Raw genomic sequence first — 26655 nt, 5'->3', positions numbered from 1 at the left:
GCTCCGAAATCGCATCGCCGCGCTACTCTCAAATGTACACTCTGGAGGTCTCCGTATAGCTCCACAATGACATGATTGGCTGACAGTAGGTGAGGGTGGGAAGTCCTGTATAAACACAAACTCACTTCCTTGACATCTTCCTTCACAACAGCTCTGCGCTGCTCCGCGAACCACAAAAAGTATGTTTGCTTTGACCGCATCACAGTAAATGCTGTATACAAAGCCTTTTAGGCTATCAACACTGTCCTACTGCGCAATATGTGGAGAACAAAACGAACCAATGCTGTTCTTTGTTTGCCCCCAGATTCCAATCTCCCAGTAGGTCGTAAGTGACGCTGACTGTGTGCACATGATGAATCCCATGGCCCAGCTGTACTACAAGAAGGCGAGCTACTCACCGTACCGCGACCGCATCCCGCTGCAGATCGTGCGGGCGGAAGCGGAGCTGTCAGCGGAGGAGCGGGCGTACCTGACGGCGGTGGAGAAGGGCGACTATGCCGGGGTGAAGCTGGCCCTGCAGGAGGCAGAGATTTACTACAACATCAACGTGAACTGCCTGGACCCGCTGGGGCGCAGCGCTCTGCTCATCGCCATCGAGAACGAAAACCTGGAGGTGATGGAGCTGCTGCTCAACCACGGCGTGCACGTGGGCGACGCGCTGCTCTACGCCATCCGCAAGGAGGTGGTGGGCGCCGTGGAGCTGCTGCTGTCCCACCGCAGGCCCGGTGGAGAGAAACAGGTAAGGAGGACCTTAGGAGCACATTTCAGCTAGTTGCCTAGGCCTACAAGGTCCTTACTGTAGCCCAATTAGCATGATGGTTACATGTTATGTATATGTTCTCCCGGTTATATACATGTTATGTATATGTTCTCCTGGTTATATACATGTTACGTACTATATGTTCTCCCGGTTATATACATGTTATGTAAGTTATACAGGTTATGCTCTTGCCTGGGGCATTCATTAATCCCTCTCCACCCCAACCCCCTGTTCTCTTCTCCAGGTGCCCAACCTGATGATGGATACCCAGTTCTCAGAGTTTACCCCTGACATCACACCCATCATGCTGGCAGCTCACACCAACAACTACGAGATCATCAAGCTGCTGGTCCAGCGCAAAGTCACCATCCCCCGGCCACACCAGATCCGCTGTGACTGTGTGGCGTGCGTGTCCAGCTCCGAGGTGGACAGCCTGCGCCACTCCCGCTCTCGCCTCAATGTCTACAAGACTCTAGCCAGCCCGTCCCTCATTGCCCTGTCCAGCGAAGACCCCATCCTGACCGCCTTCCGCCTGGGCTGGGAGCTGAAAGAACTGAGCAAGGTGGGGAACGAGCTCTGTCAGGATTACCAGGAGCTGTCCCAGTAGTGTTAAGGATTTATGAAGGGTTTATAAAGGGGTTTTAACTAGTTTATGACTCTTCCAGGTGGAGAATGAGTTCCGTCAGGAATACGAGGAGCTGTCCCAACAGTGTAAGCTGTTTGCCAAGGACCTGCTGGACCAGGCCCGGAGCTCCAGAGAGCTGGAGACCATCCTCAACCACCGTGACTATCTCAGTGAGGAGCTGGACCCAAAGGACTGCCGCGACCTGGCCAAGCTCAAACTGGCCATCAAGTACCACCAGAAAGAGGTGAGGGGGAGAGGAGAGAGGGCCGTGCAGAAGATGTCTGTCTGGTATAGTGAGGGTGTCCTTAGCTGAATGGATTGGCACTGTATCAGGTGAAGTGCTCACTGGGCAGTGTTACCTATTTCAACAAGCACATCTTCCTGTATGCTTGTGATAAAATCACTAGAGTGCCAATGATGAATTTCGTTGTTTCCTAGGATATTTCTTTAAGCAGCAAAATGTCAGTTGCTGCCAGTGACAGTGGCAAAACACTTGACTAATAATAATCTAGCACACTAGAGGAAATGAACCTGACATTTCAGAAGAGAGCAGTGACTAGAGGAGATCTGTTGTAGACAATGGAAGCTTGACGGTCGAGCACTTTAATTTAAATCGTCTTGATATTGAACAGTGATAACAGGACCAATTTGAGTTGTGTCAGAAATTGTAGTCATCTCACCATCTATTTATAAAAAATATCTACAGGAATAGCATGTAGAAGTGAGTCACAGCGTTTTAAGTCTAAATGAAATGAGACACAGGCAAGTCGAGAGCTTGGGTGATCAGCTGGCTTGTGTTCTCTCATTGCCAACTAAAGGGATCTATTCACAGTTTACTATACCACTGAGAATTCTGCCATTCTGTTACTTCTTTTTGTTGGTATAAAATACATTTGGCACGCTGTCTTTCCTTCCCTTTTGTACCCCGGGAGAGGTCTGACAAACACACCCTCACATATGTGTGGGACAAACAAAAGCACACACTCATCCTCAATCACATACAGACACGCACACACTCCTCTTGATTGGAATGCTGGCATTTGGCTGCTCCTTTGTTGTGAGCTGAATACTGTATTTCTCTCTGCAGTGTAATAAATTCTCAGTCTTATCCAGCTCTGCGGGGCTGTTAAGAGAACCTAACCAACCACAGTGGGGAAAAGGCTAGGTAGAATAATCATGCCTCGGTCAGCAAGTAGGCTACAGCTCTTTCATCCTTCATCCTCAGACCCCTACAGTCAGCAACACTCTCAGTTCAGTCAGCATTCGGACATGTTATGGTTGGTTAAAGTTACCTTATTCAAAACAGCAATCATTCTAGAGGTAGATGGTCAGAGATGAATGTAGATTATGTGCAGACAAGGACAGCACATTCACGTGGGAGTTGAGGGCCTGGTTGTCAGGGAGAAGTCAGGGGACATGAGGGCGGTGGGAGGACAGCAGGGTTAAACTACTGGTTGTCAGGGAGAAGTCAGGGGACATGGGGGCGGTGGGAGGACAGCAGGGTTAAACTACTGGTTGTCAGGGAGAAGTCAGGGGACATGGGGGCGGTGGGAGGACAGCAGGGTTAAACTACTGGTTGTCAGGGAGAAGTCAGGGGACATGGGGGCGGTGGGAGGACAGCAGGGTTAAACTACTGGTTGTCAGGGAGAAGTCAGGGGACATGGGGGCGGTGGGAGGACAGCAGGGTTAAACTACTGGTTGTCAGGGAGAAGTCAGGGGACATGAGGGCGGTGGGAGGACAGCAGGGTTAAACTACTGGTTGTCAGGGAGAAGTCAGGGGACATGGGGGCGGTGGGAGGACAGCAGGGTTAAACTACTGGTTGTCAGGGAGAAGTCAGGGGACATGAGGGCGGTGGGAGGACAGCAGGGTTAAACTACTGGTTGTCAGGGAGAAGTCAGGGGACATGAGGGCGGTGGGAGGACAGCAGGGTTAAACTACTGGTTGTCAGGGAGAAGTCAGGGGACATGGGGGCGGTGGGAGGACAGCAGGGTTAAACTACTGGTTGTCAGGGAGAAGTCAGGGGACATGAGGGTGGTGGGAGGACAGCAGGGTTAAACTACTGGTTGTCAGAGAGAAGTCAGGGGACATGAGGACGGTGGGAGGACAGCAGGGTTAAACTACTGGTTGTCAGGGAGAAGTCAGGGGACATGGGGGTGGTGGGAGGACAGCAGGGTTAAACTACTGGTTGTCAGGGAGAAGTCAGGGGACATGAGGGAGGTGGGAGGACAGCAGGGTTAAACTACTGGTTGTCAGGGAGAAGTCAGGGGACATGGGGGCGGTGGGAGGACAGCAGGGTTAAACTACTGGTTGTCAGGGAGAAGTCAGGGGACATGAGGGCGGTGGGAGGACAGCAGGGTTAAACTACTGGTTGTCAGGGAGAAGTCAGGGGACATGGGGGCGGTGGGAGGACAGCAGGGTTAAACTACTGGTTGTCAGGGAGAAGTCAGGGGACATGGGGGCGGTGGGAGGACAGCAGGGTTAAACTACTGGTTGTCAGGGAGAAGTCAGGGGACATGGGGGCGGTGGGAGGACAGCAGGGTTAAACTACTGGTTGTCAGGGAGAAGTCAGGGGACATGAGGGCGGTGGGAGGACAGCAGGGTTAAACTACTGGTTGTCAGGGAGAAGTCAGGGGACATGGGGGCGGTGGGAGGACAGCAGGGTTAAACTACTGGTTGTCAGGGAGAAGTCAGGGGACATGGGGGCGGTGGGAGGACAGCAGGGTTAAACTACTGGTTGTCAGGGAGAAGTCAGGGGACATGAGGGCGGTGGGAGGACAGCAGGGTTAAACTACTGGTTGTCAGGGAGAAGTCAGGGGACATGAGGGCGGTGGGAGGACAGCAGGGTTAAACTACTGGTTGTCAGGGAGAAGTCAGGGGACATGAGGGTGGTGGGAGGACAGCAGGGTTAAACTACTGGTTGTCAGGGAGAAGTCAGGGGACATGAGGGCGGTGGGAGGACAGCAGGGTTAAACTACTGGTTGTCAGGGAGAAGTCAGGGGACATGAGGGCGGTGGGAGGACAGCAGGGTTAAACTACTGGTTGTCAGGGAGAAGTCAGGGGACATGAGGACGGTGGGAGGACAGCAGGGTTAAACTACTGGTTGTCAGGGAGAAGTCAGGGGACATGGGGGCGGTGGGAGGACAGCAGGGTTAAACTACTGGTTGTCAGGGAGAAGTCAGGGGACATGGGGGCGGTGGGAGGACAGCAGGGTTAAACTACTGGTTGTCAGGGAGAAGTCAGGGGACATGGGGGCGGTGGGAGGACAGCAGGGTTAAACTACTGGTTGTCAGGGAGAAGTCAGGGGACATGAGGGAGGTGGGAGGACAGCAGGGTTAAACTACTGGTTGTCAGGGAGAAGTCAGGGGACATGGGGGCGGTGGGAGGACAGCAGGGTTAAACTACTGGTTGTCAGGGAGAAGTCAGGGGACATGGGGGCGGTGGGAGGACAGCAGGGTTAAACTACTGGTTGTCAGGGAGAAGTCAGGGGACATGGGGGCGGTGGGAGGACAGCAGGGTTAAACTACTGGTTGTCAGGGAGAAGTCAGGGGACATGAGGGAGGTGGGAGGACAGCAGGGTTAAACTACTGGTTGTCAGGGAGAAGTCAGGGGACATGGGGGCGGTGGGAGGACAGCAGGGTTAAACTACTGGTTGTCAGGGAGAAGTCAGGGGACATGGGGGCGGTGGGAGGACAGCAGGGTTAAACTACTGGTTGTCAGGGAGAAGTCAGGGGACATGAGGGCGGTGGGAGGACAGCAGGGTTAAACTACTGGTTGTCAGGGAGAAGTCAGGGGACATGGGGGCGGTGGGAGGACAGCAGGGTTAAACTACTGGTTGTCAGGGAGAAGTCAGGGGACATGAGGGCGGTGGGAGGACAGCAGGGTTAAACTACTGGTTGTCAGGGAGAAGTCAGGGGACATGGGGGCGGTGGGAGGACAGCAGGGTTAAACTACTGGTTGTCAGGGAGAAGTCAGGGGACATGGGGGCGGTGGGAGGACAGCAGGGTTAAACTACTGGTTGTCAGGGAGAAGTCAGGGGACATGAGGGCGGTGGGAGGACAGCAGGGTTAAACTACTGGTTGTCAGGGAGAAGTCAGGGGACATGAGGGCGGTGGGAGGACAGCAGGGTTAAACTACTGGTTGTCAGGGAGAAGTCAGGGGACATGAGGGCGGTGGGAGGACAGCAGGGTTAAACTACTGGTTGTCAGGGAGAAGTCAGGGGACATGAGGGCGGTGGGAGGACAGCAGGGTTAAACTACTGGTTGTCAGGGAGAAGTCAGGGGACATGAGGGCGGTGGGAGGACAGCAGGGTTAAACTACTGGTTGTCAGGGAGAAGTCAGGGGACATGAGGGCGGTGGGAGGACAGCAGGGTTAAACTACTGGTTGTCAGGGAGAAGTCAGGGGACATGAGGGTGGTGGGAGGACAGCAGGGTTAAACTACTGGTTGTCAGGGAGAAGTCAGGGGACATGGGGGCGGTGGGAGGACAGCAGGGTTAAACTACTGGTTGTCAGGGAGAAGTCAGGGGACATGAGGGCGGTGGGAGGACAGCAGGGTTAAACTACTGGTTGTCAGGGAGAAGTCAGGGGACATGAGGGCGGTGGGAGGACAGCAGGGTTAAACTACTGGTTGTCAGGGAGAAGTCAGGGGACATGGGGGCGGTGGGAGGACAGCAGGGTTAAACTACTGGTTGTCAGGGAGAAGTCAGGGGACATGGGGGCGGTGGGAGGACAGCAGGGTTAAACTACTGGTTGTCAGGGAGAAGTCAGGGGACATGAGGGCGGTGGGAGGACAGCAGGGTTAAACTACTGGTTGTCAGGGAGAAGTCAGGGGACATGAGGGCGGTGTGAGGACAGCAGGGTTAAACTACTGGTTGTCAGGGAGAAGTCAGGGGACATGAGGGCGGTGGGAGGACAGCAGGGTTAAACTACTGGTTGTCAGGGAGAAGTCAGGGGACATGGGGGCGGTGGGAGGACAGCAGGGTTAAACTAGTGGTTGTCAGGGAGAAGTCAGGGGACATTAGGGCGGTGGGAGGACAGCAGGGTTAAACTACTGGTTGTCAGGGAGAAGTCAGGGGACATGGGGGCGGTGGGAGGACAGCAGGGTTAAACTAGTTGAATTCAGCATGTGCATCAAATATTCACACATCAGGGAGGAGGGGGAACTACTGTTTGGGCTTGATAGAATCAGCTGCTCTGCTGGGACTGGTTACCCAGCATGCCACAGTTAGTAAAGTCGTTAAAATCGGGTCGTTGGTCTCTCATCCCTATGCATCCACAATCAAATCAAATTAAACTTTATTTGTCACATGCGCCGAACACAACATATGTAGACCTTACCGTGAAATGCTTACTTACAAGCCCTTAACCAACAATGCAGGTCAAGAAAGAGTTAAGAAAATATTTATCTAATAAACTAAAGTAACAAATGATAAAAAGTAACATAATAAAGTAACAATAGCGAGGCTATATACTGGGGGTACCAGTACCGAGTCAATGTGCAGGGGTACAGGTCAGGTGAGGAATTTGTACATGTAGGTAGGGGTAAAGTGACCATGCATAGATAATAAACAGTGAGAAGCAGCAGTGTAAAAACAAAGGGGGGGTGTCAATGTAAACAGTCCAGGTGGCCATTTGATTAATTGTTCAGCAGTCTTATGGCTTTGGGGTAGAAGCTGTTAAGGAGCCTTTTGGTCCTAGACTTGGCGCTCCGGTACAGCTTGCCGTGCGATAGCAGAGAAAACAGTCTATGACTTGGGTGACTGGAGTCTTTGACAATGTTTTGGGCTTTCCTCTGGGCCGTCAATGTTAATGGGGGCCTGTTCGGCCCGCCTTTTCCTGTAGTTCACGATCAGCTCCTTTGTCTTGCTCACATTGAGGGAGAGGTTGTTGTCCTGACCTCCTCCATACAGTCTAATCATTGTTGGTGATCAGGCCTACTACTGTTGTGTCGTCAGCAAACTTAATGATGGTGTTGGAGTCATGTTTGAACAGGGAGTACAGGAGGGGACTAAGCACACACCCCTGAGGGGCCCCAGTGTTGAGGATCAGCGTATTAGACATGTTGTTGCCTACCCTTACCACCTGGGGGCGGCCCGTCAGGAAGTCCAGGATCCAGTTGGAGAGGGAGGTGATTAGTCCCAGGGTCCTTAGCTTATTGATGAGCTTTGAGGGCACTATGGTGTTGAAAGCTGAGCTGTAGTCAATTAACAGCATTCTCACATAGGTGTTCCTTTTGTACGGGTGAGGAAAGGACAGTGTGGAGTGCAATTGAGATTGCGTCATCTGTGGATCTTTTGGAGCGGTATGTGAATTGGAGTGGGTCTAGGGTTTCCGGGAGGATGCTTTTGATGTGAGCCATGACCAGCCTTTCAAAGCACTTCATGGCTACCGACATGAGTGCTACGGGGCGGTAATCATTTAGGCAGGTTATCTTCGCTTCCTTGGGCACATGGACTATGCTGGTCTGCTTGAAACATGTAGGTATTACAGACTCGGTCAGGGAGAGGTTGAAAATGTCACTGAAGACACTTGCCAGTTGAACGCGCATGCTTTGAGTACAGGTCCTGGTAATCCGTCTGGCCCCGTGGCTTTGTGAATGTTGACCTGTTTAAAGATCTTGCTCACATCGGCTACCTAGAGCGTTATCACACAGTCTTCCAGAACAGCTGGTGCTCTCATGCATGCTTCAGTGTTGCTTGCCTCGAAGCGAGCGTAAAAGGCATTTCGCTCGCTGGTAGGCTCGCATCACTGGGCAACTCGCAGCTGGGTTTCCCTTTGTAGTCCATAATAGTTTTCAAGCCCTGCCACATCCAACGAGCGTCAAAGCCAGTGTAGTAGGATTCAATCTTAATCCTGTATTGACGCTTTGCCTGAGGGCATAGAGGGATTTCTTATAAGCATCCGGATTAGTGTCCCGCTCCTTGAAAGCGGCAGCTCTAGCCTTTAGCTTGATGCGGATGTTGCCTATAATCCATGGCTTCTGGTTGGGATATGTACGTACGGTTACTGTGGGGTAGACGTCGTCGATGCACTTATTGATGAAGCCGATGACTGAGGTGGTATACTCCTCAATGCCATTTGATGAATCCCGGAACATATTCCAGTCTGTGCTAGCAAAACAGTCCTGTAGCGTAGCATCCATGTCATCTGACCACTTCCGTATTGAGCGAGTCACTGGTACTTCCTGCTTTAGTTTTTGCTTGTAAGCAGGAATCAGAAAGCTTGAATTATGGTCAGATTCGCCAAATTGAGGTCGGGGGAGAGCTTTGTATGCATCTCTGTGTGTGGAGTGAAGGTGGTCTAGAGTTTTTTTCCTCTGGTTGCACATGTGACATGCTGGTAGAAATGAAGTAAAACTGATTTAAGTTTGCCTGCATTAAAGTCTCCGGCCACTAGGAGCGCCGCTTCTGGATGAGCATTTTCTTGTTTGCTTATGGCCTTATACACCTGGTTGAGTGCGTCTTAGTGCCAGCATCAGTTTGTGGTGGTAAATAGACGGCTAAAAATAATATAGATGAGAAGTCTCTTCTTAGATAGTGTGGTCTACAGCTTATCATAAGGTACTCTACCTCAGGCGAGCAATACCTAGAGACATCTTTAATATTAGACATCGTGCACCAGCTGTTATTGACAAATAGACACACTCCCCCGCCCCTCGTCTTACCAGACGTAGCTTCTCTGTCCTGCCGGTACATGGAAAATCCCTCCAGCTCTATATTATCTGTGTCGTCGTTCAGCCACGGCTCTGTGAAACATAAGATATTGCAGTTTTTAATGTCCCGTTGATAGGATAATCTTGATTGTAGGTTATCCATTTCTTTTCCAATGATTGCACGTTGGCCAATAGAACGGATGGCAGTGGAAGTTTACTCACTCGCCAATGAATTCTCAGAAGGCAGCCCGACCTCCGCCCCCTTTTTTCCGTGCTGTGTCAAGATCAGAGGTCATATGTGGGAGGTTAGCTCCAGGTACTAACACAGGGAAGTTAGTTTTACTGCAGAAAAGTTGGCGAGAGCCTGGGACTTTACGTAGTACACATTGCCTTTATATCTGAAGCACTACGTGGCAGAAGCATATTAAAGATATGTACGATATCCACCCCGGTATGCTTCTATTGTATTCGATTTTTTGAATTTCTTGGTGGTTGGACGTACAACACTCTGTACAACACTGGCCCAGTCTGATACTATTGTTTTGATTTCCCTTATGGATCTTCTTCCTGTATCTGTCACTGTCTTCCTCTCCAGTTTGTGTCCCAGCCAAACTGCCAGCAGCTCCTGGCCACCCTGTGGTACGACGGTTTCCCGGGGTGGCGCAGACGCCACTGGGCGGTCAAGCTGGTCACCTGCTTTACCATCGGCCTGCTCTTCCCCATCTTCTCCCTGGTCTACCTGCTGGCCCCCAGGAGTGCCCTGGGCCTCTTCATCAAGAAGCCCTTCATCAAGTTCATCTGCCACACAGCCTCCTACCTGACTTTCCTTTTCCTCCTCCTCCTGGCCTCCCAGCGCATTGTGAGAACAGACCTGCACGTCCAGGGCCCACCGCCCACCGTGGTGGAGTGGATGATCCTTCCCTGGGTGCTGGGTGAGCAGAGGGATGGGGTGGGGGGCGAAAAGGTGACTGGGGAGAGCTAACTTTATCATTAGAAACCACTCTAACAGGTTCTAATGTGTAATTGGGTGGATATTGAGAAATGCAATGCTGAATTTTGCTGCAGTTAATCTGTTTCTGATTTGGACTAGTTATACGTTTACACTGTAAAACTATTGTGACAGGTGCCATTAATTGCAGTGTGCAATGTCACATGCCTTACTGACTGACACCTGTCTGCCCTTAAGGCTTTATCTGGGCTGAGATAAAGGAGATGTGGGACGGCGGTTTCACTGAGTACGTCCATGACTGGTGGAACCTGATGGACTTTGCTATGAACTCTCTCTACTTGGCCACTATCTCACTGAAACTAGTTGCTTACTTCAAGGTACGTGTATTTTTTCAAGATGAGTTGATGCTATTGTGAGGGTTAAGAAATTCCTGTCTATTTATTCTTGCCAACATACACATTCCAACATAACCGTGGCCTTCTGACATGTAGCTAACAGTACTCTCTCTGCCTCTCTCTTGTCTCCACAACAGTAACACAGCTCTCTCTCTCTCTCTCGTCTCCATAACAGTACAACAGCTCTCTCTCTCTCTCTTTCTCTCTCTCTCTCTCTCTCGTCTCCACAACAGTACAACAGCTCTCTCTCTTTCTCTCTCTCTCTCTCGTCTCCACAACAGTACAACAGCTCTCTCTCTCTCTCTCTCTTTCTCTCTCTCTCTCTCGTCTCCACAACAGTACAACAGCTCTCTCTCTCTCTCTTTCTCTCTCTCTCGTCTCCACAACAGTACAACAGCTCTCTCTCTTTCTCTCTCTCTCTCTCTCGTCTCCACAACAGTACAACAGCTCTCTCTCTCTCTCTCTCTCTCTCTCTCTCTCTCTCTACAACAGTACAACAGCTCTCTCTCTCTCTCTCTCTCTCTCTCTCTCTCTCTCTCTCTCTCTCTCTCTCTCTCTCTCTCTCTCTCATCTCCACAACAGTACAACAGCTCTCTCTCTCTCTCTCTTGTCTCCACAACAATACAACAGCTCTCTCTCTCTCTCTCTCGTCTCCACAACAGTACAACAGCTCTCTCTCTTTCTCTCTCTCGCTCTCTCGTCTCCACAACAGTACAACAGCTCTCTCTCTCTCTCTCTCTCTCTCTCTCTCTCTCTCTCTCTCTCTCTCTCTCTCTCTCTCTCTCTCTCTCTCTCTCTCTCTCTCTCTCTCTCTCTCTCTCTCTCTCTCTCTCTCGTCTCCACAACAGTACAACAGCTCTCTCTCTCTCTCTCTCTCTCTCTCTCTCTCTATCTTGTCTCCACAACAGTACAACAGCTCTCAATCTCTCTCGCTCTCTCTTGTCTCCACAACAGTACAGCAGCTCTCTTTCTCTTTTGTCTCCACAACAATACAACAGCTCTCTCTCTCTCTCGTCTCCATAACAGTACAACAGCTCTCTCTCTCTCTTGTCTCCACAACAATACAACAGCTCTCTCTCTCTCTCGTCTCTATAACAGTACAACAGCTCTCTCTCTCTCTTGTCTCCATAACAGTACAACAGCTCTCGGCCGCGGGAGGAATGGGAGATGTGGCACCCAACGCTGATAGCCGAGGCCCTGTTTGCTATCGCCAACATCTTCAGCTCCCTGCGCCTCATCTCCCTGTTCACAGCCAACTCCCACCTGGGACCTCTGCAGATCTCCCTGGGACGCATGCTGCTGGACATCCTCAAGTTCCTCTTCATCTACTGCCTGGTGCTGCTAGCCTTCGCCAACGGGCTCAACCAGCTGTACTTCTACTACGAGACCAAGGCCTCGGACGAGCCCAACAACTGCAAGGGCATCCGCTGTGAGAAGCAGAACAACGCCTTCTCTACGTGAGTTATCTGAGACCCTTTATCCTGGGGATATGAGAACGGAGAAAGACAAATACTGTGTAATGACAAAAAAGAGGGCTTTGGATAAACAGAAAGAAGGGTGTATAAAGAGATGGACGGGACCTGTACATTCTGAGACAAGGAAGGGAGTGGAGAAGTAGAAGGAGGGTAGAGGGAGGAGGCTGGAGGGAGGGTAGAGGGAGGAGGGAGGGGGTAGAGGGAGGAGGGTAGAGGGAGGAGGGAGGAGGGTAGAGGGTAGAGGGAGGAGGGTAGAGGGAGGATGGTAGAGGGAGGAGGGTAGAGGTAGAGGGAGGAGGGTAGAGGGAGGAGGAAGGAGGGTAGAGGGAGGAGGGTAGAGGGAGGAGGGTAGAGGGAGGAGGGTAAAGTGAGGAGGGTAGAGGGAGGAGGGTAGAGGAAGGAGGGTAGAGGAAGGAGGGTAGAGGAAGGGGGTAGAGGAAGGAGGGTAGAGGGAGGAGGGTAGAGGGAGGAGGGTAGAGGGAGGAGGGTAGAGGAAGGAGGGTAGAGGAAGGAGGGTAGAGGGAGGAGGGTAGAGGGAGGAGGGTAGAGGAAGGAGGGTAGAGGGAGGAGGGTAGAGGAAGGAGGGTAGAGGGAGGAGGGTAGAGGAAGGAGGGTAGAGGGAGGAGGGTAGAGGGAGGAGGGTAGAGGGAGGAGGGTAGAGGAAGGAGGGTAGAGGGAGGAGGGTAGAGGGAGGAGGGTAGAGGAAGGAGGGTAGAGGGAGGAGGGTAGAGGAAGGAGGGTAGAGGGAGGAGGGTAGAGGAAGGAGGGTAGAGGGAGGAGGGTAGAGGAAGGAGGGTAGAGGGAGGAGGGTAGAGGAAGGAGGGTAGAGGGAGGAGGGTAGAGGGAGGAGGGTAGAGGGAGGAGGGTAGAGGAAGGAGGGTAGAGGGAGGAGGGTAGAGGGAGGAGGGTAGAGGAAGGAGGGTAGAGGGAGGAGGGTAGAGGGAGGAGGGTAGAGGGAGGAAGGTAGAGGGAGGAGGGTAGAGGAATGAGGGTAGAGGGAGGAGGGTAGAGGAAGGAGGGTAGAGGAAGGAGGGTAGAGGGAGGAGGGTAGAGGGAGGAGGGTAGAGGAAGGAGGGTAGAGGGAGGAGGGTAGAGGGAGGAGGGTAGAGGAAGGAGCTTGAAATAAATTGAGAGAGGAGGAGAATATGAAGAGATGTAAATAGACAGAACTGTTTGGGAAGAGGAGCAGGAAGAGGGTGGCAGGTAGAAAACAGGGTCTTATACTCCAATACCTATTACAATAGAAAAGCCCTTTTCATTTGTCCCGATGTTTCACAGAGAAACTTACAGTATACACATAATCCTCTCCCTCTCCCGTAATGAATAAAATATATTGCAGTGCACTAAATCTCATTTGCTTCCTCCAGCCCCTGAGTCATTCTGGAGAATGAGCAGTTTGTATCTCTCGCCTCCATCTGTTTTTGGAGGTTTTAGTGGTTCATTGAGTTACTGTAATGCAAAATATCAGTTTAGGATTCAAAGGCTTCTGCTGTCTGGATTTCTAATCCTTGCTCTTTGTTGGCAACCCTGCATTTGCAGCTTACAGGACTATGGTAATCGTTTCTGGCTCATCAAAGTCCAAATAAAGGGTTTTGTAGAAAAACACAAAACTCAAAGAAAGTCTCCCTCTGTCTCTGTATCGTGTTCTTTCCCAGGCTGTTTGAGACGCTGCAGTCCCTGTTCTGGTCGATATTCGGCCTGCTCAACCTGTACGTGACCAACGTGAAGGCACGCCATGAGTTCACAGAGTTTGTGGGAGCCACCATGTTCGGTACCTACAACGTTATCTCCCTGGTGGTGCTGCTCAACATGCTCATCGCCATGATGAATAACTCCTATCAGCTCATCGCTGTGAGTCAGACACACACACACACACACACACACAGCTGTCTGCTAGCTCCTGTATGACGGGAACTCACATCCCACTGGTTACACACTGGTTGAATCAGCGTTGTTTCCACGTCATTTCAATTCAATTACGTTGAACCAACGTGGAATAGACATTGAATTGACGCCCAGTGGGATGGCCATCTTTTTTTGTGGAGTTCTTGCTGGTGCGTATGGGTAAAAACGAATAATGATCACTGCTTCTGCTGCATGCTGAGCATGCGTGCCTTGCAGTTGATCTCCAGAAGTTATGCAAGGCGTCTCTCACTCTCTGCAGGAATAAGAACTGGATGAGTAATTGTCATAAAATATATTGTAGATCATGAAGGTTTTATTGAAGGTGATAGTTTTTACCTCAGAGAGTCTGTATTTTTCTGGTGCTGCATCACACAGAGACATATTATTATCCTTTATTTTCCTCCATGTAACCTTTCTGCCAGAGCTTTATGTAAGACGAGGATAGAGGCCTTCCGCCCATGTATCACTCTCCCTGGGAGCTGTGGGAAAAAACCTAAGTACACAACACACACACAGGTCCTTTGATCAACCAACCAAACCCTCACCCCTCCACTCAGACAACAGCTCATTGCCTGAGGCACATCTATGGAAGGGGAGACAGGATGTAACTACAGGATGAGGAAACAAGTATTTTTGTCCTGCTATTAAGTGGGTTGTCATCACTCTCAGTGATAATTATGGTGACTGAATAGGATTTAAGAGTTTCAATTCTGCTAGTGAATATTCAACCTCCTTTAACTTCTCTAGGATAGGGGGCAGCATTTTCACTTTGGATGAATAGCGTGCCCAGAGTGAACTGCCTCCTACTCTGTCCCAGATGCTAATATATGCATATTATTATTACTATTAGATATAAAACACTCTGAAGTTTCTAAAACTGTTTGAATGATGTCTGTGAGTATAACAGAACTCATATGGCAGGCAAAAACCTGAGGAAAAATCCAAACAGGAAGTGAGAATTCTGAGGCTGGTTGATTTTCAACTCATCGCCTATTCAAATCCCAGTAAGATATGGATCTGTTTGCACTTCCTACGCCTTCCACTAGATGTCAACAGTCTGTAGAACGTTGAATGAAGCCTCTACTGTGATGTGGGGCTGGATGGGAGGTGTTTCAGTCAGTGGTCTGGCAGAGAGCCAGTTCCTGGTCAGGCGCATTCCACATGATATCGCCTTGCGTTCCATTACTTCTGTAGACACAAAGGAATTCTCCGGTTGGACTGTTATTGAATATTTATGATAACAACATCCTGAAGATTGATTCTCTACTTAGTTTGACAAGTTTATTCGACCTGTAATATAACTTTTTTAAGTTTTCGTCCGACGTTATGCGGGACCTGCGCGAGCGTTTGGACATGTGTACTAAACGTGCTAGCAAAAGTAGCTACTTGGACATAATTAATGGACATTATCGAACAATACAACAATTTATTGTGGAAGTAGGATTCCTGGGAGTGCATTCTGATGAAGATCATCAAAAGGTAAGGGAATATGTATGATGTAATTTTGTATTTCTGTTGACTCCAACATGGCGGAGAAATGTTGTTTATATTTGAGCGCCGTCTCAGATTATTGCATGGTTTGCTTTTTCCGTACATTTTTTTAAAAATCTGACACAGCGGTTGCATTACGAACAAGTGTATCTTTAATTCTATGTAAAACATGTATCTTTCATCAAAGTTTTGATGAGTATTTCTGTTATTTGATGTGGCTCGCTGCAATTTCTCCAGATATTTTGGAGGCATTTCTGAACATAGCGCCAATGTAAACTGAGATTTGTGGATATACATATGCACATTATCGAACAAAACATACATGTATTGTGTAACATGAAGTCCTATGAGTGTCATCTGATGAAGATCATCAAAGGTTAGTGATTCATTTTATCTCTATTTCTGCATTTTGTGACTCCTATCTTTGGCTGGGAAAATGGCTGTGTTTTTCTGTGGCTATGTACTGACCTAACATAATCGTTTGGTGTGCTTTCGCCGTAAATCCTTTTTGAAATCAGACACGTTGGCTGGATTCACAACATGTGTAGCTTTAATTTGGTGTCTTTCATGTGTGATTTCATGAAAGATTGATATTTATAGTAATATATTTGAATTTGGCTCGCTACATTTTTACTGGCTTTTGGCCAAGTGGGACGTTAGCGTCCCACATACCCTAGAGAGGTTAATATCTAAATGCCCTTGCACAGGACCATGCGGACATTGAATGGAAGTTTGCCCGCACCAAGCTGTGGATGAGTTATTTTGACGAGGGAGGAACTCTCCCGCCGCCCTTCAACATTGTCCCCAGCCCCAAGTCAGTGTGGTACCTGTGTGTGTGGACGTACAACCGCCTGTGTGGACGGGACCAGCCCAGCCCTGACGACCCGAGGAAACACGAGAACTTAAAGGAGTTCACGGTAAAACATTTACAAACCTGTACAGTCAACATAGTATACAGTGTACACACGTTCACTACATTTCACCAGGCAGTTTCCTTTTGCTGTGTCATATCAGAGAAGGATGTTCATGTTCACTCTCTTTCATGTGATTGGTTTAGTACACGTCATTGTCCTGTTCTTCTATTTCCATATAATAACCAAACAGGATCCTTGCCTGTAAATGTCATGGAAAGCTTTAGAACAGTGTTGGGGCTATCAGTGTTTGGCCCAGCTGGGATGTTACTGAGCTGTATATGGGCTGTATATCCTGGTTGTCCAGCTTCCAGCTGAAGTGAGCAGACACATGTTGCCAAGCAACCCTGCCTCATGCTCCCAATTCCCTGGACGTTTCCCATTCAGCTGAACTTCTCTCCTCTGCCAGCAGCAATCGCCCGTTCTACTGTTCTACTGCTCTACTCCACACTCCTGCTAAAATACAGGCACATTGCTTTCAACCACTCAACAAACACATGTATAGGGATATAAGATTGTATAATAAGGCATATGCACCCTTTAGAAAATATAGCGGAACAAAAGACAGAAATGATCCGTGTATGGGTGCATCTAACTGTACAGATTAGAATAAGCCATGAAATACATTTAAAACTGTGGTGGTCATTTAATTATGTCATGACATGTCTTTTTCATTGCTCTAAAATATATAAATTGTGCAATTTGAGCCCACTTCATATTAATGCAAACCTTTCCTACTGCTGATTATGAAGGTAATGCATATATATGTACTGTGCATTTGGAAAGTATTCAGACCCCTTGACTTTTTCCATATTTTGTTACGTTACAGGCTTATTCTAAAATGGATGAAATTCGTTTTTAGTTTTAGTTCAGGTGCATTCTGTTTCCATTGATCATCCTTGAGATGTTTCTACAACTTGATTGGAGTTCACCTGTGGTAAATTCAATTGATTGGACATGATTTAGAAAGGCACACCTGTCTATATAAGGACCCACTGTTGACAGTGCATGTCAGAGCAAAAGCCACAACATGAGGTCAAAAGGAATTGTCCGTAGAGCTTTGAGACAGGATTGTGTCGAGGCACAGATCTGGGGAAGGGTACCAAAAAATGTCTGCAGCATTGAAGGTCCCCAAGAACACAGTGGCCTCCATCATTCTTAAATAGAAGAAGTTTGGAACCACTAAGACTCTTCCTAGACTTGGCCACCCGGCCAAACTGAGCAATTGGTGGAGAAGGGCCTTGGTCAGGGAGGTGACGAAGAACCCGATGGTCACTCTGACAAAGCTCCAGAGTTCCTCTGTGGAGATGGAAGAACCTTCCAGAAGGACAACCATCTCTGCAGCACTCCACCGATCAAGCCTTTATGGAAGCCACTCCTCAGTATAAGGCACATGTATCAAGGCACAAGGCGAGACCCAGATGCAGACACAGGAGGCAGATGGTTAGAGTCTGACAATGTTTAATAATCCAAAGGGGTAGGCAAGAGAATGGTCATGGACAGGCAAAAAGGTCAAAACCAGATCAGAGTCCAGGAGGTACAGAGTGGCAGACAGGCTCGTGGTCAAGGCAGGCAGAATGCAGGCATAGAGTCCAGAAACAGGCAAGGGTCAAAACCAGGAGGACTAGAAAAAGGAGAATAGCAAAAGGAGTATGGGAAAACACGCTGGTTGACTTGCTTAACGAAACAAGACGAACTGGCACAGAGAGACAGGAAACACAGGGATAAATACACTGTGGAAAATAAGCGACACCTGGAGGGGGTGGAAACAATAACAAGGACAGGTGAAACAGATCAGGGCGTGACAACATGACAGCACGCTTGTAGTTTGCCAAAAGGCACCTAAAGACTCTCAGACCATGAGGAACAAGATTCTCTGGTCTGATGAAACCAAGATTGAACCCTTTGGCCTGAATGCCAGGTGTCACGTCTGGAGGAAACCTGGCACCATCCCTACTGTGAAGCATGGTGGTGGCCGCATCATGCTGTGGGGATGTTTTTCAGCGGAAGGGACTGGGAGACTAGTCAGGATCGAGGGAAAGATGAACGGAGCAAAGTACAGAGAGATCCTTGAAGAAACCTGCTCCAGAGTGGTCAGGACCTCAGACTGGGGCGAAGGATCACCTTTCAACAGGACAACAACCCTAAGCACACAGCCAAGACAACGCAGGAGTGGCTTTGAGACAAGTCTCTGAATATCCTTGAGTGGCCCTGCCAGAGCCCGGACTTGAACCCGATCGAACATCTCTGGAGAGACCTGAAAATAACTGTGCAGCGACGCTCCCCATCCAACCTGACAGAGCTTGACAGGAGCTGCAGAGAAGAATGGGAGTAACTCCCCAAATACAGATGTGCCAAGCTTGTAGCGTCATACCAAAGAGGACTCGAAGCTGTAATCACTGTCAAAGGTGCTTCAACAAAGTATTGAGTAAAGGGTCTGTATACTTATGTAAATGTGATATTTGTTTTTTATTTGTAATACATTTGCAGTAATGTCTAAAAACCTGTTTTTGCTTCGTCGTTATGGGTTATTGTGTGTAGATTGACGAGGGGGAAAACACTATTTAATCCATTTTAGAATAAGGCTGTAATGTAACAAAATATGGAAAAAGTCAAGGTATCTGAATACTTTCCTAATGCTCTGTATGTACACTGCTCAAAAAAATAAAGGGAACACTAAAATAACACATCCTAGATCTGAATGAATGAAATATTCTTATTAATAAATACTTTTTTCTTTACATAGTTGAATGTGCTGACAACAAAATCACACAAAAATTATCAATGGAAATCAAATTTATCAACCCATGGAGGTCTGGATTTGGAGTCACACTCAAAATTAAAGTGGAAAACCACACTACAGGCTGATCCAACTTTGATGTAATGTCCTTAAAACAAGTCAAAATGAGGCTCAGTAGTGTGTGTGGCCTCCACGTGCCTGTATGACCTCCCTACAACGCCTGGGCATGCTCCTGATGAGGTGGCGGATGGTCTCCTGAGGGATCTCCTCCCAGACCTGGACTAAAGCATCCGCCAACTCCTGGACAGTCTGTGGTGCAACGTGGAGTTGGTGGATGGAGCGAGACATGATGTCCCAGATGTGCTCAATTGGATTCAGGTCTGGGGAACGGGCGGGCCAGTCCATAGCATCAATGCCTTCCTCTTGCAGGAACTGCTGACACACTCCAGCCACATGAGGTCTAGCATTGTCTTGCATTAGGAGGAACCCAGGGCTAACCGCACCAGCATATGGTCTCACAAGGGGTCTGAGGATCTCATCTCGGTACCTAATGGCAGTCAGGCTACCTCTGGCGAGCCCATGGAGGGCTGTGCGGCCCCCCAAAGAAATGCCACCCCACACCATGACTGACCCACCGCCAAACCGGTCATGCTGGAGGATGTTGCAGGCAGCAGAACGTTCTCCACGGCGTCTCCAGACTGTCACATGTGCTCAGTGTGAACCTGCTTTCATCTGTGAAGAGCACAGGGCGCCAGTGGCGAATTTGCCAATCTTGGTGTTCTCTGGCAAATGCCAAACGTCCTGCACGGTGTTGGGCTGTAAGCACAACCCCCACCTGTGGACGCCGGGCCCTCATGGAGTCTGTTTCTGACCGTTTGAGCAGACACATGCACATTTGTGGCCTGCTGGAGGTCATTTTGCAGGGCTCTGGCAGTGCTCCACCTGCTCCTCATTGCACAAAGGCGGAGGTAGCGGTCCTGCTGCTGGGTTATTGCCCTCCTACGGCCTCCTCCACGTCTCCTGATGTACTGGCCTGTCTCCTGGTAGCGCCTCCATGCTCTGGACACTACGCTGACAGGAACAGCAAACCTTCTTGCCACAGCACGCATTGATGTGTCATCCTGGATGAGCTGCACTACCTGAGCCACTTGTGTGGGTTGTAGACTCCGTCTCATGCTACCACTAGAGTGAAAGCACCGCCAGCATTCAAAAGTGACCAAAACATCAGCCAGGAAGCATAGGAACTGAGAAGTGGTCTGTGGTCACCACCTGCAGAACCACTCCTTTATTGGGGGTGTCTTGCTAATTGCCTATAATTTCCACCTGTTGTCTATTCCATTTGCACAACAGCATGTGAAATGTATTGTCAATCAGTGTTGCTTCCTAAGTGGACAGTTTGATTTCACAGAAGTGTGATTGACTTGGAGTTACATTGTGTTGTTTAAGTGTTCCCTTTATTTTTTTGAGCAGTGTATATAAATTCCTTAGGTCTTTAATCACTGTTCAGAACTTGTGTATTTAAGTCACTCTCCCAGTACAACTGTAACATGCAGCAGCAGAGAGACCTGTATAGTGATACTGATATATCCGTACTGTTGATAGAAATTCTGCATAACAACAAAAGTCATTTGATTCTTCTGCTTTTCATGTGGTTCTAGGAGCGTCATGCTGACAACCTGATTCAGAACCAGCACTATCAGGTAACCGTCTGCTATCATAACAACCATGGACAAGAGTGTTTGCACATCTCTCACAAACACCTCTTATTGAGCCAGATCCCTGACATTAATATAATGTACCAAACATTTGTGCTGCACATGTTTATTAGAATCTATTACACTGTTGAACATGTAGCAGAGTTGGACACAGAATCTATTACACTGTTGAACATGTAGCAGAGTTGGACACAGAATCTATTACACTGTTGAACATGTAACAGAGTTGGACACAGAATCTATTACACTGTTGAACATGTAACAGAGTGGGACACAGAATCTATTACACTGTTGAACATGTAACAGAGTGGGACACAGAATCTATTACACTGTTGAACATGTAGCAGAGTGGGACACAGAATCTATTACACTGTTGAACATGTAGCAGAGTGGGACACAGAATCTATTACACTGTTGAACATGTAGCAGAGTTGGACACAGAATCTATTACACTGTTGAACATGTAGCAGAGTGGGACACAGAATCTATTACACTGTTGAACATGTAGCAGAGTGGGACACAGAATCTATTACACTGTTGAACATGTAGCAGAGTGGGACACAGAATCTATTACACTGTTGAACATGTAGCAGAGTGGGACACAGAATCTATTACACTGTTGAACATGTAGCAGAGTGGGACACAGAATCTATTACACTGTTGACCGTGTAGCAGAGTGGGAGACATAATCTATTACACTGTTGAACATGTAGCAGAGTGGGAGACAGAATCTACTACACTGTTGAACATGTAGCAGAGTGGGACACAGAATATATTACACTGTTGAACATGTAGCAGAGTGGGACACAGAATCTATTACACTGTTGAACATGTAGCAGAGTGGGACACAGAATCTATTACACTGTTGAACATGTAGCAGAGTGGGACACAGAATCTATTACACTGTTGAACATGTAGCAGAGTGGGACACATAATCTATTACACTGTTGAACATGTAGCAGAGTGGGACACAGAATCTATTACACTGTTGAACATGTAGCAGAGTGGGACACAGAATCTATTACACTGTTGAACATGTAACAGAGTGGGACACAGAATCTATTACACTGTTGAACATGTAGCAGAGTGGGACACAGAATCTATTACACTGTTGAACATGTAGCAGAGTGGGACACAGAATCTATTACACTGTTGAACATGTAGCAGAGTGGGACACAGAATCTATTACACTGTTGAACATGTAACAGAGTGGGACACAGAATCTATTACACTGTTGAACATGTAGCAGAGTGGGACACAGAATCTATTACACTGTTGAACATGTAGCAGAGTGGGACACAGAATCTATTACACTGTTGAACATGTAACAGAGTGGGACACAGAATCTATTACACTGTTGAACATGTAGCAGAGTGGGACACAGAATCTATTACACTGTTGAACATGTAGCAGAGTGGGACACAGAATCTATTACACTGTTGACCGTGTAGCAGAGTGGGAGACAGAATCTATTACACTGTTGAACATGTAGCAGAGTGGGACACAGAATCTATTACACTGTTGAACATGTAGCAGAGTGGGACACAGAATATATTACACTGTTGAACATGTAACAGAGTGGGACACAGAATATATTACACTGTTGAACATGTAGCAGAGTGGGACACAGAATCTATTACACTGTTGAACATGTAACAGAGTTGGAGACAGAATATATTACACTGTTGAACATGTAGCAGAGTGGGACACAGAATCTATTACACTGTTGAACATGTAGCAGAGTGGGACACAGAATCTATTACACTGTTGAACATGTAACAGAGTGGGACACAGAATCTATTACACTGTTGAACATGTAGCAGAGTGGGACACAGAATCTATTACACTGTTGAACATGTAACAGAGTGGGACACAGAATCTATTACACTGTTGAACATGTAACAGAGTGGGACACAGAATCTATTACACTGTTGAACATGTAGCAGAGTGGGACACAGAATCTATTACACTGTTGAACATGTAGCAGAGTGGGACACAGAATCTATTACACTGTTGAACATGTAGCAGAGTGGGACACAGAATCTATTACACTGTTGAACATGTAACAGAGTGGGACACAGAATCTATTACACTGTTGAACATGTAGCAGAGTGGGACACAGAATCTATTACACTGTTGAACATGTAACAGAGTGGGACACAGAATCTATTACACTGTTGAACATGTAGCAGAGTGGGACACAGAATCTATTACACTGTTGAACATGTAACAGAGTGGGACACAGAATCTATTACACTGTTGAACATGTAACAGAGTGGGACACAGAATCTATTACACTGTTGAACATGTAACAGAGTGGGACACAGAATCTATTACACTGTTGAACATGTAGCAGAGTGGGACACAGAATCTATTACACTGTTGAACATGTAGCAGAGTGGGACACAGAATCTATTACACTGTTGAACATGTAGCAGAGTGGGACACAGAATCTATTACACTGTTGAACATGTAGCAGAGTGGGACACAGAATCTATTACACTGTTGAACATGTAGCAGAGTGGGACACAGAATCTATTACACTGTTGGCCGTGTAGCAGAGTGGGACACAGAATCTATTACACTGTTGAACATGTAGCAGAGTGGGACACAGAATCTACTACACTGTTGAACATGTAGCAGAGTGGGACACAGAATATATTACACTGTTGAACATGTAGCAGAGTGGGACACAGAATCTATTACACTGTTGACCATGTAGCAGAGTGGGACACAGAATCTATTACACTGTTGACCATGTAGCAGAGTGGGACACAGAATCTATTACACTGTTGAACATGTAGCAGAGTGGGACACAGAATCTATTACACTGTTGACCATGTAGCAGAGTTGGAGACAGAATCTATTACACTGTTGAACATGTAGCAGAGTGGGACACAGAATCTATTACACTGTTGAACATGTAGCAGAGTGGGACACAGAATCTATTACACTGTTGAACATGTAGCAGAGTTGGACACATAATCTATTACACTGTTGACCATGTAGCAGAGTTGGAGACAGAATCTATTACACTGTTGAACATGTAGCAGAGTGGGACACAGCATCTATTACACTGTTGAACATGTAGCAGAGTGGGAGACAGAATCTATTACACTGTTGAACATGTAGCAGAGTGAGACACAGAATCTATTACACTGTTGAACATGTAGCAGAGTGGGACACAGAATCTATTACACTGTTGAACATGTAGCAGAGTGGGACACAGAATCTATTACACTGTTGAACATGTAACAGAGTGGGACACAGAATCTATTACACTGTTGAACATGTAACAGAGTGGGAGACAGAATCTATTACACTGTTGAACATGTAGCAGAGTGGGACACAGAATCTATTACACTGTTGAACATGTAACAGAGTGGGACACAGAATCTATTACACTGTTGAACATGTAGCAGAGTGGGACACAGAATCTATTACACTGTTGAACATGTAGCAGAGTGGGACACAGAATCTATTACACTGTTGAACATGTAGCAGAGTGGGACACAGAATCTATTACACTGTTGACCGTGTAGCAGAGTGGGAGACAGAATCTATTACACTGTTGAACATGTAGCAGAGTGGGACACAGAATCTATTACACTGTTGAACATGTAGCAGAGTGGGACACAGAATCTATTACACTGTTGAACATGTAGCAGAGTGGGACACAGAATCTATTACACTGTTGAACAGTGTAGCAGAGTGGGACACAGAATCTATTACACTGTTGAACATGTAGCAGAGTGGGACACAGAATCTATTACACTGTTGAACATGTAGCAGAGTGGGACACAGAATCTATTACACTGTTGAACATGTAGCAGAGTGGGACACAGAATCTATTACACTGTTGAACATGTAGCAGAGTGGGACACAGAATCTATTACACTGTTGAACATGTAGCAGAGTGGGACACAGAATCTATTACACTGTTGAACATGTAGCAGAGTGGGACACAGAATCTATTACACTGTTGAACATGTAACAGAGTGGGACACAGAATCTATTACACTGTTGAACATGTAGCAGAGTGGGACACAGAATCTATTACACTGTTGAACATGTAGCAGAGTGGGACACAGAATCTATTACACTGTTGAACATGTAACAGAGTGGGACACAGAATCTATTACACTGTTGAACATGTAGCAGAGTGGGACACAGAATCTATTACACTGTTGAACATGTAGCAGAGTGGGACACAGAATCTATTACACTGTTGAACATGTAGCAGAGTGGGACACAGAATCTATTACACTGTTGAACATGTAGCAGAGTGGGACACAGAATCTATTACACTGTTGAACATGTAGCAGAGTGGGACACAGAATCTATTACACTGTTGAACATGTAGCAGAGTGGGACACAGAATCTATTACACTGTTGAACATGTAGCAGAGTGGGACACAGAATCTATTACACTGTTGAACATGTAACAGAGTGGGACACAGAATCTATTACACTGTTGAACATGTAGCAGAGTGGGACACAGAATCTATTACACTGTTGAACATGTAGCAGAGTGGGACACAGAATCTATTACACTGTTGAACATGTAACAGAGTGGGACACAGAATCTATTACACTGTTGAACATGTAACAGAGTGGGACACAGAATCTATTACACTGTTGAACATGTAGCAGAGTGGGACACAGAATCTATTACACTGTTGAACATGTAGCAGAGTGGGACACAGAATCTATTACACTGTTGAACATGTAACAGAGTGGGACACAGAATCTATTACACTGTTGAACATGTAGCAGAGTGGGAGACAGAATATATTACACTGTTGAACATGTAGCAGAGTGAGACACAGAATCTATTACACTGTTGAACATGTAGCAGAGTGGGACACAGAATCTATTACACTGTTGAACATGTAACAGAGTGGGACACAGAATCTATTACACTGTTGAACATGTAACAGAGTGGGACACAGAATCTATTACACTGTTGAACATGTAGCAGAGTTGGAGACAGAATCTATTACACTGTTGAACATGTAACAGAGTGGGACACAGAATCTATTACACTGTTGAACATGTAGCAGAGTGGGACACAGAATCTATTACACTGTTGAACATGTAGCAGAGTGGGACACAGAATCTATTACACTGTTGAACATGTAGCAGAGTGGGACACAGAATCTATTACACTGTTGAACATGTAGCAGAGTGGGACACAGAATCTATTACACTGTTGACCGTGTAGCAGAGTGGGAGACAGAATCTATTACACTGTTGAACATGTAGCAGAGTGGGAGACAGAATCTACTACACTGTTGAACATGTAGCAGAGTGGGACACAGAATATATTACACTGTTGAACATGTAGCAGAGTGGGACACAGAATCTATTACACTGTTGAACATGTAGCAGAGTGGGACACAGAATCTATTACACTGTTGACCATGTAGCAGAGTGGGACACAGAATCTATTACACTGTTGAACATGTAGCAGAGTGGGACACAGAATCTATTACACTGTTGAACATGTAGCAGAGTTGGACACATAATCTATTACACTGTTGACCATGTAGCAGAGTTGGAGACAGAATCTATTACACTGTTGAACATGTAGCAGAGTGGGACACAGAATCTATTACACTGTTGAACATGTAGCAGAGTGGGACACAGAATCTATTACACTGTTGAACATGTAGCAGAGTGGGACACAGAATCTATTACACTGTTGAACATGTAGCAGAGTGGGAGACAGAATCTATTACACTGTTGAACATGTAGCAGAGTGGGACACAGAATCTATTACACTGTTGAACATGTAGCAGAGTGGGACACAGAATCTATTACACTGTTGAACATGTAGCAGAGTGGGACACAGAATCTATTACACTGTTGAACATGTAGCAGAGTGGGACACAGAATCTATTACACTGTTGAACATGTAGCAGAGTGGGACACAGAATCTATTACACTGTTGAACATGTAGCAGAGTGGGACACAGAATCTATTACACTGTTGAACATGTAGCAGAGTGGGAGACAGAATCTATTACACTGTTGAACA

The 26655-nt window shown here is 47.3% G+C and overlaps 1 protein-coding gene across 1 annotated transcript; it reads left to right on the top strand.

Moving 5' to 3' along the window:
• The first annotated feature begins 352 nt into the window (after nucleotides 1-352).
• Nucleotides 353-11840, top strand: LOC120021690 (short transient receptor potential channel 5). Its single transcript, XM_038965526.1, has 6 exons — nucleotides 353-739; nucleotides 1005-1322; nucleotides 1426-1629; nucleotides 9631-9967; nucleotides 10222-10361; nucleotides 11514-11840. The coding sequence occupies exons 1-6, from the start codon at nucleotides 353-355 to the stop codon at nucleotides 11838-11840; spliced, it is 1713 nt and encodes a 570-aa protein (XP_038821454.1).
• Nucleotides 11841-26655: the final 14815 nt, after the last annotated feature.

Source organism: Salvelinus namaycush, chromosome 26 (genome assembly GCF_016432855.1).
Source record: "Salvelinus namaycush isolate Seneca chromosome 26, SaNama_1.0, whole genome shotgun sequence".
Lineage (NCBI taxonomy): Eukaryota > Metazoa > Chordata > Actinopteri > Salmoniformes > Salmonidae > Salvelinus > Salvelinus namaycush.
This window is presented reverse-complemented; position numbering and strand designations above follow the sequence as displayed.

Coding starts and splice junctions, on each gene's coding strand:
- LOC120021690 (XM_038965526.1), top strand. CDS start 353: ATGAATCCCATGGCCCAGCTGTACTACAAGAAGGCGAGCTACTCACCG. Junction 1,323..1,425: donor AGCTGAAAGAACTGAGCAAG/GTGGGGAACGAG, acceptor TGACTCTTCCAG/GTGGAGAATGAGTTCCGTCA. Junction 1,630..9,630: donor TCAAGTACCACCAGAAAGAG/GTGAGGGGGAGA, acceptor CTTCCTCTCCAG/TTTGTGTCCCAGCCAAACTG.